The sequence below is a fragment of the Vulpes vulpes genome, chromosome 11, assembly GCF_048418805.1.
Source record: "Vulpes vulpes isolate BD-2025 chromosome 11, VulVul3, whole genome shotgun sequence".
Taxonomy (NCBI): Eukaryota; Metazoa; Chordata; class Mammalia; order Carnivora; family Canidae; genus Vulpes; species Vulpes vulpes.
The window spans coordinates 22,587,657-22,606,287 of NC_132790.1; the positions used below are offsets into that span (position 1 = coordinate 22,587,657).

Sequence of the window (18,631 nt, forward strand, 5' to 3'; positions counted from 1 at the left end):
CTCTCCCAGGACAGACTTCCGGGCTTCCACCTGATTTCGTTCTCTTTCTTCGGTGGTGGTGAAGAGAACCTGCAAGAGCTGTTGGCAGTCATCCCAAGTAGGCTGGTGGGTAAAAAGCCCGATTAGATCTCTCAGATTATCAGAGAACTTTGCATTTTGGGTTTTCCAATAATATAAATCACTGGTGGAGAATGGCCAATATAACATTAGCTGTTTGCTGGTCTCATTGGGGGGCCCCATGGTGCAGAGAGGAAGGGTGGTGGAGCCCGCCACCCCATATTCGGAGGTGGGGCCATCCGGTGGGTCCAACTGCGTGTCCCCGCTGCTGGCCCATGCACAGGGACTCCCTCGTCAGGGAGGGGTGGCGCCCCTTTTGCAGCCCCCGGTTGACTCCAAAGGAGGGGTAGAAGCGGGGAGGGATGCCCAGTAGGGCGGCAGGAGAATCAGGTCCTTCGGAGAGGAATCCTGGAAAACTGGATGAAGGGGTGCTTCGGGCATAGAGTCCATCTCCTTTTTGGCTTTCTGCAGGGCTAGATTCTCCGTGGGTCCTGCTTTGGGGGGTAAAAATGGTTTTAGCCAGGGAGGAGGATTCTCCATCATGTCCTGCCAGATCAGGATGTAGGGAACCTGGTCAGAGTGGCCGTCCAGTTTGTCCGTGAGGATCACGGTCTTAACCTGTAAGATAATAGGTAGGTGAAAAGTTCCTTCCTGGGGCCATCCTACGTCAAAAGTTGGCCATTCTGATATACAATAAATTTGGAACCTCTTTCTCCATATGTCTATGCTCAGAATACGAGCTCTTTTCCTAATACCCGAGAATTGAGAGAGCATAAGAGATAGGGGAGTGGCTTCTGTCTCCCCCATTATGTCCCCAATCCACACCAAGATACAGACAGTAAAGACGATTAACAAGGACACAACAACACAGACAAATGCACACTTAGCAAGGACATGGTAACACAGACAAACGTGCCAACAGTTAACAAGAACATGGTAACAGACAAACTTCCGAGGAGACAAAACAGAAAGTAACCTGAAGGGCTGGCAGGCGGCCCTCCTTACAGACGAGGACCTCCGTCCTCCTTACAGATGAGGACCCCATCCTCCAGGCAGGAGCAAGGGACCTCTCCTCAAGACCCCGGCCGACGGCCCACCAGCACGTCTGCCTAAGCCAATGCCGACCCAATACAGATTGGAATTCCTACAGGTACACTACAGTTTAGAGCTCTCAGAAAATATGCGCGCAAAAGGTGGAAAAAGTTGAGTGCACTCACCACGCGTGAAACCCTCCGGATGGGGTCCTAGAGGTTTCTTGGATCCCGGAGGAGCCCCCAAATGTTGTGCCCAGGATCGCGAATCCGAGAAACCGCCAAGGAGCCGACACCAATGCAATCACACGAGGGTTTATTTACAAGCTCGAGTCTGGGTCCAAGTATACCCAACGCGGGGAGCAGGGACTTGGAGCCCGAGACTAAGAGGCTTAGCAACTTTATAGGGGCCAGTGGCCAATGGGATACAAAGAAAGTTGCACAGACATGCTGGTCCGCTGAGCTGGATTTCCAGTGAGGCTGCGCCCTGGTCTTTGACTAGGGCAGGGCAGTGCCCTAAGTAATAAGCAGGTCAGCACAAGGCAGGTGCAGCCCAAAATAGAGTCAGTCCTGCTCTGCTTGTCCAGGGGTAGGGGATTTTGTTCAATTTCCTGGGTTCCACAGGGGGAGGGGCCCCTTGAGGAGCCTGGCTGGGCTAAGGCCAGGGCGAGTGCCCCCAGGACAGGAGAGGCTGTCGCCCCAGTTCGGAGAAGCAGGAGCTGCACCAATCTTCCCGGGAGGAAAGGCGCCCGCAGGGAGTTGGAGCAGGACCCCAGGAGGGCGGGGATGCCCTCAGGCTCCCTGGGACACTAACAGACACCTGCGCCCTGGGGAGAGAGCGCCGAGCTCCCTAAAGTTCTGCAGCCCGCACGGCTAGACCCGGGAGCAGCTCGGAGGGGCTCGGGCAGCAAGAGACAAGAAATCCCTGACTTCTATGGGGAGGAATATCAGGGTAACAGCAGACCTCTCCACAGAGACCTGGCAGGCCAGAAAGGGCTGGCAGGATATATTCAGGGTCTTAAATGAGAAGAACATGCAGCCAAGAATACTTTATCCAGCAAGGCTCTCATTCAAAATGGAAGGAGAGATAAAGAGCTTCCAAGACAGGCAGGAACTGAAAGAATATGTGACCTCCAAAACAGCTCTGCAAGAAATTTTAAGGGGGACTCTTAAAATTCCCCTTTAAGAAGAAGTTCAGTGGAACAATCCACAAAAACAAGGACTGAATAGATATGATGATGATGCTACACTCATATCTCTCAATAGTAACTCTGAACGGCACGGGCTTAATGACCCCATCAAAAGGCGCAGGGTTTCAGACTGAATAAAAAAGCAGGACCCATCTATTTGCTGTCTACAAGAGACTCATTTTAGACAGAAGGACACCTACAGCCTGAAAATAAAAGGTTGGAGAACCATTTACCATTCAAATGGTCCTCAAAAAAAAGCAGAGGTAGCCATCCTTATATTACATAAACTAAAATTTACCCTGAAGACTGTAGTGAGAGATGAAGAGGGACACTATCTCATACTTAAAGGATCTATCCAACAAGAGGACTTAACAATCCTCAATATATATGTGGGAGCTGCCAAATATATAAATCAATTAATAACCAAAGTGAAGAAATACTTAGATAATAATACACTTATACTTGGTGACTTCAATCTAGCTCTTTCTATACTCGATAGGTCTTCTAAGCACAACATCTCCAAAGAAACAAGAGCTTTAAATGATACACTGGACCAGATGGATTTCACAGATATCTACAGAACTTTACATCCAAGTTCAACTGACTACACATTCTTCTCAAGTGCACATGGAACTTTCTCCAGAATAGACCACATACTGGGTCACAAATTGGAACTGAACCAATACCAAAAGAGTGGGACCGTCCCTTGCATATTCTCAGACCATAATGCCTTGAAATTAGAACTAAATCACAACAAGAAGTTTGGAAGGACCTCAAACACGTGGAGGTTAAGGACCATCCTGCTAAAAGATGAAAGGGTCAACCAGGAAATTAAGGAAGAATTAAAAAGATTCATGGAAACTAGTGAGAATGAAGATACAACTGTTCAAAATCTTTAGGATGCAGCAAAAGCAGTCCTTAGGGGGAAATACATCGCAATACAAGCATCCATTCAAAAACTGGAAAGAACTCAAATACAAAAGCTAACCTTACACCTAAAGGAACTAGAGAAAAAACAGCAAATAGATCCTACACCCAGCAGAAGAAGAGAGTTAATAAAGATTCGAGCAGAACTCAATGAAATCGAGACCAGAAGAACTGTGAACAGATCAACAGAACCAGGAGTTGGTTCTTTGAAAGAATTAATAAGATAGATAAACAATTAGCCAGCCTTATTAAAAAGAAGAGAGAGAAGACTCAAATTAATAAAATCATGAATGAGAAAGGAGAGATCATTACCAACACCAAGGAAATACGAACGATTTTAAAAACATTTTGAACAGCTCTATGCCGATAAATTAGGCAATCTAGAAGAAATGGATGCATCCCTGGAAAGCCACAAACTACCAAAACTGGAACAGGAAGAAATAGAAAAACTGAACAGGCCAATAACCAGGGAGGAAATTGAAGCAGTCATCAAAAACCTCCCAAGATACAAAAGTCCAGGGCCAGATGGCTTCCCAGGGGAATTCTATCAAAAACCATACCTATTCTACTAAAGCTGTTTGGAAAGATAGAAAGAGATGGAGTACTTCCAAATTCGTTCGATGAGTCCAGCATCACCTTAAATCCAAAACCAGACAAAGACCCCACCAGAAAGGAGAATTACAGACCAATATCCCTGATCAACATGGATGCAAAAATTCTCAACAAGATACTAGCCAATCGGATCCAACAATACATTAAGAAAATTATTCACCATGACCAAGTAGGGTTTATCCCCGGGACACAAGGCTGGTTCAACACTCGTAAAACCATCAATGTGATTCATCATATCAGCAAGAGAAAAACCAAGAACCATATGATACTCTCATTAGATGCAGAGAAAGCATTTGACAAAATACAGGATCCATTCCTGATCAAAACCCTTCAGAGTGTTGGGATAGAGGGAACTTTCCTTGTCATCTTAAAAGCCATCTACGAAAAGCCCACAGCAAATATCATTCTCAATGGGGAAGCACTGGGAGCCTTTCCCCTAAGATCAGGAACAAGACAGGGATGTCCACTCTCACCACTGCTATTCAACATAGTTCTGGAAGTCCTCGCCTCAGCAATCAGACAACAAAAAAACATTAAAGGCATTCAAATTGGCAAAGAAGTCAAACTCTCCCTCTTCGCCAATGACATGATACTCTACATAGAAAACCCAAAAGCCTCCACCCCAAGATTGCTAGAACTCATACAGCAGTTTGGTAGCATGGCAGGATCCAAAATAAATGCCCAGAAATCAGTGACATTTCTATACAGTAACAATGAGACTGAAGAAAGAGAAATTAAGGAGTCAATCCCATTTACAATTGCACCCAAAAGCATAAGATACCTCGGAATAAACTTAACCAAAGAGGTAAAGGATCTATACCCTAAAAACTATAGAACACTTCTGAAAGAAATTGAGGAAGACACAAAGAGATGGAAAAATATTCCATGCTCATGGATTAGAAGAATTAATATTGTGAAAAATTCAATGTTACCCAGGGCAATTTACATGTTTAATGCAATCCCTATCAAAATTCCATGGACTTTCTTCAGAGAGTTAGAACAAATTATTTTAAGATTTGTATGGAATCAGAAAAGACCCCGAATAGCCAGGGGAATTTTAAAAAAGAAAACCATACCTGGGTGCATCACAATGCCAGATTTCAGGTTGTACTACAAAGCTGTGGTCATCAAGACAGTGTGGTACTGGCACAAAAACAGACACATAGATCAATGGAACAGAATAGAGAACCCAGAAGTGGACCCTGAACTTTATGGTCAACTAATATTCGCTAAAGGAAGAAAGACTATTCATTGGAAGAAAGACAGTCTCCTCAATAAATGGTGCTGGAGAAATTGGACATCTACATGCAGAAGAATGAAACTAGACCACTCTCTTTCACCATACACAAAGATAAACTCAAAATGGATGAAAGATCTAAATGTGAGACAAGATTCCATCAAAATCCTAGAGTAGAACACAGGCAACACCCTTTTTGAACTCTGCCACAGTAACTTCTTGCAAGATACATCCACGAAGGCAAAAGAATCAAAAGCAAAAATGATCTGTTGGGACTTCATCAAGATAAGAAGCTTTTGCACAGCAAAGGATACAGTCAACAAAACTAAAAGACAACCTACAGAATGGGAGAATGTATTTGCAAATGACGTATCACATAAAGGGCTAGTATCCAAGATCTATAAAGAACTTCTTAAACTCATCACCAAAGAAACAAACAATCCAATCAGGAAATGGGCAAAAGACATGAAGAGAGTCTCACAGGGGAAGACATAGACATGGCCAACATGCACATGAAACGACAAATACCCACCATTTGCTTCAACGTGGATGGAACTGGAGGGTATTATGCTGAGTGAATTAAGTCAATCTGAGAAGGACAAACAGTGTATGTTCTCATTCATTTGGGGAATATAAATAATAGTGAAAGGGAATATAAGGGAAGGGAGAAGAAATGTGCGGGAAATATCAGAAAGGGAGACAGAACATAAAGCCCCCGACTCTGGGAAACGAACTAGGGGTGGTGGAAGGGGAGGAGGGCGGATGATGGGGTGAATGGGTGACAGGCACTGAGGGGGGCACTTGACGGGATGAGCACTGGGTGTTATTCTGTATGTTGGTAAATTGAACACCAATAAAAAATAAATTTATTATAAAAAAATAAAAAAATAAAAAAAATAAAAATTCCCCTGTCCTATAGGTCTATGAGATATATTTGGAGATACAAGATTCACATACGTAAAATGATTTAAATTAAATGTAAAAAATAGATATGCAAATATTTCATTTATTTGTATTTTCAATTGTTTGCAATAGACTCCATATACTACCTCCTTTAAATGTATATTGGGTTAGTTATCTTCATCCAAATCTGTATAACATTTTCTATTTACTACTGCTCTGATCCTAAGAAACAGTATTTTTTTTTTATTATCCTGAAGCAATGTGCAATGACTTAAGAAGCAAAATTTCACTTTTGTATTTGTCAGTACCTAGCAAAGTAATTGGAACTTTATGTGTTTATTCAAGTTTTCATTATTATGATCATATTTTCTATTTCACAAAACCCTACTATGGGATTTCGATGATTTTTTTGTCCTGGATTGTTCTCGTACAAATATATATGTTAGAAAAATGCACACATTTTCCAACAAAAGTCGGAGCTATTTTTAGCCTTAGAAATAACTAATAAGAGCTGTATGATAAATCATTAAAACGCGAGTGTAGATGTTTTTTATGTCTATCAGTGGTCTTATTTGGCAGTGTACTTTTACCATTTAAGACAGTAAAATGGTTCTAAGTGTTTATGTAGGATGTGCATGCTTGTTTTAGAGGTTCTAGGAAGAGCATGCTGCTCCCTGATATCTCGAGAACACTGAGCCTTACAGGGACTAAATCCACACTTTCCTTAATGAAACAGATACAGATCAATTACTATTCTGTTAATATACAGAAAAACAAATTCACATACATACACGCAAATACATGTAAGTATTTACATACAGGGATATTTGCATGTGTGGTTGTAAAACGAAAACAAGTGTAATATGATTAGGTTACATGTGAATATGTGCATTTCATAACTGTGCTTTCCTGGGGAAAAAACCATCTACACTGCTGTACTTTTCCATTTCTATTATATTTTATTCACAACCTATTTTGTTTGATTTTATTTAAATTCAAGTTAGTCAACATATTATGTAGTATTAATTTGGGGATAGAATTTAGTGATTCATCAGTTGTGTATAATACTCATGCTCATTACATCATCCACCCTCCTTAATGCCCATCACCTGGTTACTCTATCCTCCCATCCACTGTTCCCTCCAGCAACCCCTAGTTTGTTCTGTATAGTTAAGAAACTCTTATGGTTTGTCTCCCTCTCTGTTTTTATCACATTTTACTTTCCTTCACTTCCTCAATGTTCATCAGTTTTATTTCTTAAGTTCCACATATGAGTGAAATCATATGATATCTGTCTTTCACTAACTGACTTATTTCACTTAGCATAATAGACTCAAGTTCTGCCCATGTCATTGTAAATGGCAAAATTTCATTCTTTTTGATGGCTGAGTAATATTCACACAACACACACATATACATATATATACACACACACACATATATATATATATATATACATATATATACAGGATATATATGTGTGTATGTGTATATATATATAAATATACCACATCTAACAGCACATGAAAAAATGCTCAACATTACTCAGCATCAGGGAAATACAAATCAAAACCACAAAGATACCACCTCACACCAGTCAATGACTAAAATTAACAATTCAGGAGACAAAACATGCAGGTGAGGATGTGGAAAAAGGGGGAACATCTTACATGTTAGCAAGAATGAAAACTGGTATGGTCACTGTGGAAAGTAGCATGGAGGTTCCTCAAAGGGTTAAAAATAGGGCAGCCCAGGTGGCTCAGTGGTTTAGTGCCACCTTCAGTGCAGGGCCTGATCCTGGAGACCCAGGATCGAGTCCCACATCAGGCTCCCTGAAAGGAGCCTGCTTCTCCCTCTGCCTGTGTCTCTGTCTCTGTCTCTGTCTCTCTCTCTCTGTGTTTCTCATGAATAAATAAATAAAATTTTTTTAAAAAAAAGGTTAAAAACAGAAATACCCTATTACCCAGAGATTGCACTATTTGGTATTTATCCAAAAAATACAAAAATAGTGATTTGAAGGGGCACATGTAAGTCAATGTTTATAGCAGCAATATCCACAATAGCCAAACTATGGAAGGAACCCAGATGTCCACTGATGGATAAAGAAGATGTGGTATACATCTGCAATCTATTTTTATTTTTATTTTTATTTTTATTTATTTTTAATTATTTATGATAGTCACAGAGAGAGAGAGAGGCAGACACACAGGCAGAGGGAGAAGCAGGCTCCATGCACCGGGAGCCCGACGTGGGATTCGATCCCGGGTCTCCAGGATCGCGCCCTGGGCCAAAGGCAGGCGCCAAACTGCTGCACCACCCAGGGATCCCTGCAATCTATTTTTAATAAACTTTAAATATATAACAAATATTCTTGATTTTAATCAGCTTTGAAGATATGAGTGTTTGAGAGTAAAGCCAAAGAATCAATTAAAGTGTGTCTGGAGATCCCCACTTATGAGGGGTCAGTTATTCTACAAATTAATTAACTGGTACAGAAAAGAAAATAAGAGCAATATAAATACATTTGGAAATGATTTAAAATATGGAGTAATCTGGGTATCACCATCTTGGATTTCAAGATCTTCTACAAAGCTATAGTAATCAAAACTGTATGGTACTGGCACAAAAACAGACATACAGATTAGTGGAATGGAAAAAGAAATAAACCCATGCTTACCAGTTAATACCATAAAGCAGGCAAGAATATACAATGAAAAAAAGAAAGTCTCTCCCACAAATGGATGCTGGGAAAACTGAGGAGTGACATGCATAAAATTGGGTCACTTTCTTACATCAGACACAAAAATGAACTCAAAGTGCATTAAGGATCTAAATGTAAGATGTGAAACAAAAAAACTCCTAGAAGAAAACATGGGCCATAATTTCTTTGACATCAATTGTAGAAACATTTTTCTTCGTATGTCTTCTTGCAAGAGAAACAAAAGCAAAATTAAACTACTAGAACTTGTTCCAAAACAAAAAGCTTTTTGCACAGTAAAAGAAAATATCAATAAAACAAAATGGAAAATGTACTGAATGAGAGAAGATATTTGTAAATGATATATATTATAAGGGCTGAATAGACAAATTCTATAAAGAACTTATACAGGGAAACCTGGGTAGCTCGGTGATTTAACGTCTGCCTTTGCCCCAGGGAGTGATCCTGGGGTCCTGGGATTCAGTCCCACATTGGACTCCCTGCTGGAGTCTGCTTCTCCCTCTGCCTGTGTCTCTGCCTCTCGCTTTCTGTGTCTCTCATGAATAAATAAATAAAATCTTAAAAAAAAGAACCTATACAACACAACACCTAGAAAACAAATAAGACAATTAAAATGGCCAAGGACCTAAAGAGATATTTTTCCAAAGGTGTACAAATGACCAGCAGATATGCAAAAAGATGCTCAACATTACTAATCAGCAGGGAAATACAAATCAAAACCACCACCAGATGTCATCTTACATCCACCAGAATAGCTAAAATAAAAAAGACAAGTAATGACAAGTTTTGATGAGGATGTGGAGAAAAAGGAACCTTCATGCACTATTAGTGGGAATGCAAATTGATGCAGTCACTGTGGAAACCAGTACAGAAGTTCTCCAAAAATTAAAAGTAAACTACCATATGACCCAGTAATTCCACTGCTGGGTATTTACCCAAAGTAAACAAAAGCACCAATAAGAGATGAGTTTAATATCAATGACAAATTTAGTCGTGGCAAATTCCTATGCCCCTACCTCAAACATTATGACTGCAATATGTAAAGTAAGGAGTTCTCTTTCTCAGAAAATTGCTGAAATTGACTGGAATAAACAAACAAAAAGGAATAAATGAAAATAAACCAAACAAACCTACTTGTCTACTAGAATTGCCAGAGACGGCAGAGTGACATCAGTGGAAAATAATTATGTCAGGACCATTACTTAAGAAAAATGATAATGGATACATAAAAAATCAATTCACATAATGAGCTGTAGGGAATGTAGGGTAGTTCACAGAAAATACAAGCATCATTATACTAGTGATTACAAACCAATGTGCTTAGTAATAATTGTGAATCATTATGGAAAAATAAAGTCATCTTTGGAGTGTTGTACTTAAGAATAGAGACAAGCATCCAGGTGTAAGTTATTGTAACTGATTGCACATATACATGACCCATGAAATCCCTCTTCCTGAATATAATGGAAGTTATACCTTTGTTTTCAACTCTTCTTTCCTAATAAATGAATTTACCCATATGTTTCCATTGAGGGATAGCTTAACCTGCTGTCCGTCTATTTGACATGCATATTTTTATTAACATTTGGTACACAGGGCCAAAAGGAATTTCAATATAATTCAATATAATATAATATAATGCTTCAAATCTATATGATCAAATGTTAATAATTATCATATATATGTATAATTCACCCAATTGTGTCATAATATTCTATATTTGAAATATTTAAATATTCTCTACATGCAAATAAAACTTTCAAAATGATATAAATGACACATACAGAAATAAAATAATGCCAGGTTGCACGGTAAAAATTCATATGAATAGATGTTACATTTATCAAAATCTGTCCTTTTACTCCATAGCAAGCATACCCAAATAGGAAAGAACTAAAGATAACAAAGTTAAAAATACTATAGGATTTAAGATGCCATTTTTTACAATGCAATTCATTCATTCATTCTTCGTTCAACAAACATTTCTAACCTACCACATGCCATTCAATGTGCTAGAGACTGAACATACCAAAATAATAATAATAGATATGATAATTGGCCTGTTGTAGCTTATTGATATTGTCATAGCACAAGTGGAATCAGTCTCCAAAGTTGGGCAATAAGCCAACAAATACATAACAAACACTACTATCACAATTGTGACATACACACACAATAATAATAAAAAACCCAGATATATCCTGCCATCTCTTTTATGAGGAGGAATTGGAAAGCACAGAGATAAAGCAAGACTTGATGGTAGAGAATTTCTGACAACATAGCTAAGGGAACTTATTTCCAAGGAGGATGAACACAATAGGACACGTGTCAAACAAAGTAACTACCATAAATTTAAAGAGAGATTATTACAGAGGGTTACGGTAATATTTGTTATACTTTCTCTTTTTGATCAACTCAATATTAGCTCCCACTCAAGACCATGTATTAATGGATATATATATATATATGGATATATATATAGATATAGATATATATAGATATATATATATGTCTCAAGACCATTTCCTCTGGAATCCTTAATAAGTATTTTCTTTTCTTTGTTGCAAAGGTCAACGAATGTGAGGTTATATATTCCATATAATTCCCTAGAATTAACAGGCAGTTTAGAATGAAGAAAAAACTATAGAATTCTACCACCCATTCAATCCACAACTCCATAAATATTGACTGACCATCCTCATTGCATGAAATATGTTCAGTTATCAGGCATCCAACAGACCTGAGTTCCTACCTTACCTCTCCTGCACAACCACTATATGATCTTGGAGACACAATCTGATCTCCTTGAGAAACATTTTCTTCATCAGTAAAATGAAGATAATAAGTGTACTTGTCACTATTCAAAAGATTTAAGACTCAAAATCACTATCCATTAATGGAGGAAAGTCCATAGGTGAAACAATTTAAATTCTCAATAAGTGTTGGCTATTACTATGCAAGATGTGAGCGTGAAGAGACTAAAGGGACCAGATTTGGGGTTTATAAAATATTACATATAAAGGCTTAGTATGGAGATGGTCCCTAAGAAGAGGTCAGAATTGGAAAGGAGAAAATGAAGTCTATTGGAACAAATTAATTTTAATCAATCAAATCAGTTAAGGGCTCCTGATGTCTAGGAGTAAGTACCTGGAAGGATGGATCCAGGCTTCAGGAGTTAAGCCTAAGCTAAAAATGTGTATCATAGGGTGTTTGCCCTTCATTATCTCCTTGAATGCACAGATTCAACTCACAGCATTTCTGTTTTGACTCTGTTTTGACAGAGCAGAGGAGTAATATCTGAGCCAAATACCCAACAGAAGTGTCAGAGACTTAGCACAGGTTTTACCATGTCTTTACCACCTCTGGTTATTAAGGAACTCTCTCCAACCAAAATGGTCCTTAATTCAAAGCCTAGATACCTATTTTATTTCTTTGGTATTAACCATCTCTGTGGATTTACTGCATCTGCACATGTTTATTTTTATTCTCAGAACAGATTAATCCTGGCTGCACTTCCCCCACCCCCAGGGTTCAATGCCCCCTTGGGATATTGAGACAAGCCTTTGTATATAAGGAGGCACCTTTGGTGACATACTTGTCATTCACTTCTGGGATCCTTCAAGTACTCTCAGAAGTACTCTCCAAAATGTCCACTCTATGGTGAGTGTCCACATAGCTCATCTATTTTGCTTTCATTCTCTTCCTTGGCAATCAACCACATACAACTTCATTTGGGTGGGCAGAAGCCTTCAAAGGCCACATCTCTAGGAAAACTTTTCCTTTCAGAGACTTGCAAATGGATTATTTACCTTTTAGGGACTCAGTCTTCAACAGAATTCAGATTCTCCTAAATTGTGATACTGATTACTTCATTATTATTAGTCTCAACACCACACAAGTGGTCACAAATTCCAGGCCAGGAGAGCATGAGACTTCATCTCTGTGGTGACTGTCCTTACAAATACTGACATGATTTGAAAATAATGGAAAAATTTTAAAGGATATTTAAATAACCAACAATTTTCATTTGGCAGGGGATAAAACTAAGGGTAGTTTGCAAAATCATACACCTGTGGGAATTTGAAGAGGTAGGAAGAAATTGAGTTCTGAGACTCCTTTGCCTTCCTTCATAGTGTCATTCTAGAAGTCATATATTCTACCCAACATCTTATCTAGGATATTAAAGCAAAAAATACTAGAGAATTCCATTAATATTTCACAGAGAAAATGAAATTATATTCAAACCTGAATGCAAAATATATTTCTAGTTTCTCTATAGGAAAAACATGGCCAAGGAAATGTTTTGTATTTATTATGTAAGTAGATTTTAGTCTAAATTGACATCCACTTCTCACTATATGATAGCCATGTAAATACTTTGTTCTGCTGAAAAAGAGCTAACAAAGAGCCAAAATTTCAACAACTGCATTTTTTTCTACCAGATTTCCAGATATCCATATTTATCAACTCAAGAATATCTGTTTCATTGTTTCATTGTGTAGAGCCCTCTAAATGCATCATGTCTATTATTAATACATCAAATGTTGAAATCACCACCTTCTTCTTGGTTGGGATGCCAGGGCTGGAATATGCACACATTTGGATCTCTATCCCCATCTGCAGCATGTATCTTTTTGCTATTTTGGGAAACTGCACCATTCTTTTTGTCATCAAGACAGAGCCCTCCTTGCATGAACCCATGTACTACTTCCTTTCCATGTTGGCAATGTCTGACATGGGCTTGTCTCTCTCTTCTCTACCCACTATGGGAAGGATCTTCTTATTCAATGCCCCTGAAATTTCTGCCAATGCCTGCTTTGCCCAGGAATTCTTCATCCATGGATTCACAGCAGTGGAATCCTCAGTGCTTCTGATCATGTCATTCGACCGCTTCCTAGCCATCCACAGCCCTCTGAGATACAGCTCCATTCTGACTCCTGTCAGAGTTGCCAAAATAGGAATAGTATTATCCCTTAAGAGTGTCCTTCTAGTGCTGCCCTTCCCCTTCACTTTGAGAAGTTTGAAATATTGCAGTAAGAGCCAATTATCCCATTCCTACTGTCTTCACCAGGATGTCATGAAGTTGGCCTGCTCTGACAACCGAATTGATGTCATCTATGGCTTTTTTGGAGCACTTTGTCTTATGGTAGACTTTATGCTCATTGCTATATCTTACATCCTGATCCTCAAGACTGTGCTGGGAATTGCATCCCTAAATGAGCAGCTCAAAGCCCTCAATACTTGTGCTTCACACATCTGTGCAGTGATCATCTTCTACCTGCCCATCATCAACCTTGCCATTGTCCACCGCTTTGTCAGACATGTCTCACCTCTCTTCAATGTTCTCATGGCAAATGTTCTTTTACTTGTGCCTCCAATGATGAATCCCATTGTGTACTGTGTGAAAACCAGGCAAATAAGAGTGAGAGTTTTAGCAAAATTATGCCAGAAGCAGATGTAATAGTCATATATTGTAGAAAACATATTTGGGGAATGTCTTTGATAAGAGTTTAAAGGTGAGTTGAGAAAACCTAGTATTTGCCACAAATAAATAATACAATTTCTTGTTATTATCATAAGATTTAAACTGGATACTTAACAAGAACATCAAACAAGAAACAAGAAGTATATTTTCTTTTTTTTTTTTTTTTAAGAAGTATATTTTCTGAGGTCTCCATCCCAGTAAAAAAAAAAAAGAAAGAAAGAAAGAAAATAGATGCCTTATGATGTCATCTGTGATAAAAGCAATGCATTCTAATCAAGATAGTGATATGGTAATTTACTTTCTACCAGAAGTTTATTTCTCATCATCATATTCAATCTATCTATACTAAATTATTTTATTCTAGATCCAAATTATATTATAATTCATCTCCTCATTTTATCTCCTATTTAATCCCCTGGTATGTCACCAATATTTCTTTAGTGAATCATTGCAATAACTCTGTGTTTCCAAATGTTTACTTTTGCTGCTTTCTCACTGATGTTCTATATAAATGAAAGTTCTCTTTTTAAAAGGAAAATTGAACGATGTACTGTTTCTTTTAAACATGTACTCTAACTTCTTTGGGATTAGAATTAATGTTATAAATACATACTAAAAATCTACACATGTCCTTGGCCCTCTCTATCTCTCCAACATTCGCAGATAAATGACAGCCACAGTGGCCTTCTGAACAATTCTTGAATCTACAAATAGTTCTGTTTTTTTTTTTTAAGTTTTTACATTTGATCTTTATTCTTAGATGTTCTTGTCCTCAATTTCATTTAAGTCTTTACTATTCACCTTTTAAAGTTTCAACATAATTTCATAATTGATTACCTGAACTCTCAGTTCAAAGTATGACTTTCTTTAAAAAAAAACACCTTTTTATTGCTTATTTATTCTCAGGATACTTATTATTATGATTTTCAATTATATAAACTATGTAAATAAAGCTTAAGTTTTTTTTTCATTTCTATTTTCTAAACTGAGTGTGCCATCAATGGGATAGAGACCATATCTATTTTATTTGTGTCTCTGTGCCTAATATTTAGGATAATTCTGGCACAGAATAGATCTCCAATAAATAACTGTTCACAAGTGCATGTGGAAATGAGGCCATGTTTTATAAATGGAACTGTTTGTTGAAGAGTTCAAAAATACTCCATTTAGATGGGATATGAGTTTCTTAAGTTGTTTATTTCAAAATTAGGCATAACTACTCAAAGATTTTGAAAGTAGGAAAAAATAATATGGGATTAGTGAGGAATTTTTTGTCTTGGGTTTGATGGGTGACTAAGAGTCCAAATCTCCTCCTAATGTGACCTAAAAACTTTGTGGATCTAGAATAAGTTTCTTACATTTTATTTTTATCCCTATTCATTGACCCAGGTCCTCTCCACTAACCACATCAGTTTTAATCTCCTGCACTTTTATCCTCAAGTAAATCATGAGATAACTTCCAGCAGTGACAAAGCTTAAAAATAATCAGCCGGTAAGGTGATAGTGTCTCACAATTAATGGAAAACTTTCAAAAAAAGTATTGCATTTGAAATGTTAATATATGCAACCTATACTTCTAAGCATTTTCAGGCATATTTCTATTTTGATTCTCACAATGCCCAATTTTATAGATCATTCTTCCTATTTTTTCAGTTGAAGAGATTGAGGCTCTGAGAGATTGTTTTACTGAATTCCATGCACACAGGACATCAAAAGCTGAAATTCACACCTTATCTTTTATACCCCAGGATAGTACTATTTGGCTACATTTTAGCTTTCATATTCAGCATTGCCTGTTTCCACAATTCTATCATCAGATCAGGTAACTAAGTGCTTCTGTGTCTGAGGTACATAACTTTCCATAACCTCACAGATGTAACCATGGGCATTAGAGTCTATAGCACAAGAAAGCACGTGTTGACATACTTTATTAATTGTAAGAAATGGAAGCTCATAGCTTCCCAGTGTGAAGATAGGCACAAAGTGAAGCCTTTGACAGTGTCTGTTAATAAGAGGAGGGATAATAAAATGGATTTGAAGCTATTAAATACTCATAGTTTATTATATAGTCATGTCATACTCAGCACTCTCAAAGAGAATCTGTTTCATGTTGTTTCTGACCTCCTTAATATAATAAGACAGAAGCAAGGTGAAGCTACAAAAATATACAGTGATGGTGGGAGGACTTTATGGTCACCATGATTATTTCCATATGTTCCTGGAGGAAGGAAAGCCTAACTCTGGGCCTTCTAAAACAATGGCTCTCAACTAGGAACAACTTGTCCACCAGGAGATGTTTAGCAATATCTGGAAACATTTTTGGTTGTTGCAGCCTGGGAGATGAGGTGTGTTATCAACATCTCCTGGGTAAAGATTAAGGATGCTATCAACCCATTCTACAGATGCACTCTACAATGCACGATTCAGTTGCCTACCAAAAATAACTATCCAGCCCAAATATCATAGTGTCAAAGATTAGAAACCCTTGTCTAAATGTAACTGTCAAACAAGAAATGGTTAACCCCATGGTTACCCAAGGCATTTGGGCATAATCTGCTGTCAGGGAAGTGCTTCAGAAAGGCACTCAGTGGAAAACTGAGAAAACTTCTGGAAAAAGTAAAAGAATTCACTTTTAAGATGCTAAAAATACTCTTCCTTTACAATAAGAGACTGCAAAGACGTGGAATGCATATGAACCTTACCAGGGGACAATAGTTTAAAGATTTTAAAAAATTATGATGTTTTATTTTTTGTTGTTTTTGTTTTGTTTTTCTGTTGGATATTGGCCAATTATGAGAGATTTGGGGAAAACATTGCAAGGGATGGTACACTGTATAAATTTAAAAGAGCAAAAAAGAGCTTATTATTTCCTAGATGTATGATGACTGAGAATCAGGCATCTGTGTTATTGGAGTTACATGAGCATATTAGTGTAATTTTCAAAATAGATGACTACTTGCCTGTATAGCCTGAACATCTTAGTATTATTAGGACCCTATTTTTAGCATGTTTTCCACAAAGATGACCTTATAAATTAAGACCTCCAGTAACTTGGAAGCTTACTCCTTTCTAGACTTCAATTCTGATATGCAGAAGCAAGTGCCCAGTTGCATCAAATCACAGACATTTACTGATTGTAAATGGCATTCCAATTTCAGAGATCTTAAAATGTGAAGAATATCATCTTAGAATACATAAAATATAGTATTATTTAAATAAGTTATTCCTGGCAATTTTGTCTAAGGACATTTCCAGAATTATGTGGGTTCTGTAAATATTAAATTCATCAATGGCAGGAGACTCAGAAATAAATGGCTCAATTTCTTGTACATATTTAGTTTCTTTGCAGTGTTCTCTTTTTCTATCTTTTCACCTCTCTTATAAACACTCTATTTGTGCACAACAATTCATCAGCCAGTTGGGTTTTTTCCCTGAAATTCTTCAATTTCAGTTGAGATGTTCTGTTTCCCTTTTGCCATTTCTAGCCATTTGAAAAGTTTTTCATCAAAGAAATAGTGCAGGATTCTCATTATAACTGCATCTTAGAGTACTCAGTAAAGGCACACATATTTAATTATGTACCATTGTCTTATTCAAAAGCTGTTGGTTAAATACCTACTTTGTTTCAGTCACTTTACTACATGCTTATGCAAAAATGGTTGATGTGATGAGAAAATGTTCTCTAATACATTTCAAGTACCAGGACCTGGGAAACAGGGGACAATACACTGCAGAGCACTACAGCACCTTTTCTCCATAAGGTCATTACCCTCAAGGGGAACCTGGGTGACTCAGTCCATTAAGTATCTGACTCTTGATATCAGCTTAGGTCATGGTCTCAGGGTTGTGAGATCAAGCCCCACATAGGGCTCTGTGCTGAGCATGGAACCTGCTTAAGATTCTCTCTCTCTTCTCTCTCTCTCCTTGTCCCCTGCTCCCTCTACTTGTAACACAAGCACACTCTCTCTCTCTCTCAAAAAAAAGAAAGAAAGTCATTATTCTCAAGAGTAGGAGATGTATCTGACTTTCCTAACACAGAAACACAAAAACAGGAACAAAGAAATTAGACAAAATGAGAAGACAGAGAAATTTGTCCCAAATGAAAGAACAGAAAAAGGCTATGGCCAGAGAGCCAAGTGAAACAGATATAAATAACATGCCTAATAGAGATTTAAAGTAATAATCATGAAGATACTCACCGGACTTGAGTAAAGAGTGGAAGACATGCGTGAGACTCTTAACACAGAAATAAAGAATTACATAGCAGAGATAAAAGGTTCTATAAACAAAATGAGAAACATACTTAAAGTAATGAACACAGATTGGAAGAAGTAGAGGAATGGATTAATGACTTAAGAAACAGAATAATAGAAAGTAATCAAGCTGATCAAAAGAGGAAAAAAAACTTACACAAAATGACAATAGATGTAGGGGATTCAATGACTCCATCAAACATAATGACATTCATAT

The 18,631-nt window shown here is 37.8% G+C and overlaps 1 protein-coding gene across 1 annotated transcript; it reads left to right on the top strand.

The window, feature by feature from the left end:
- The first annotated feature begins 13,195 nt into the window (after positions 1-13,195).
- OR51A4 (olfactory receptor family 51 subfamily A member 4) lies at positions 13,196-14,137 on the top strand. The gene has a single exon (XM_025988832.1). The coding sequence runs from the start codon at positions 13,196-13,198 to the stop codon at positions 14,135-14,137; it is 942 nt and encodes a 313-aa protein (XP_025844617.1).
- Positions 14,138-18,631: the final 4,494 nt, after the last annotated feature.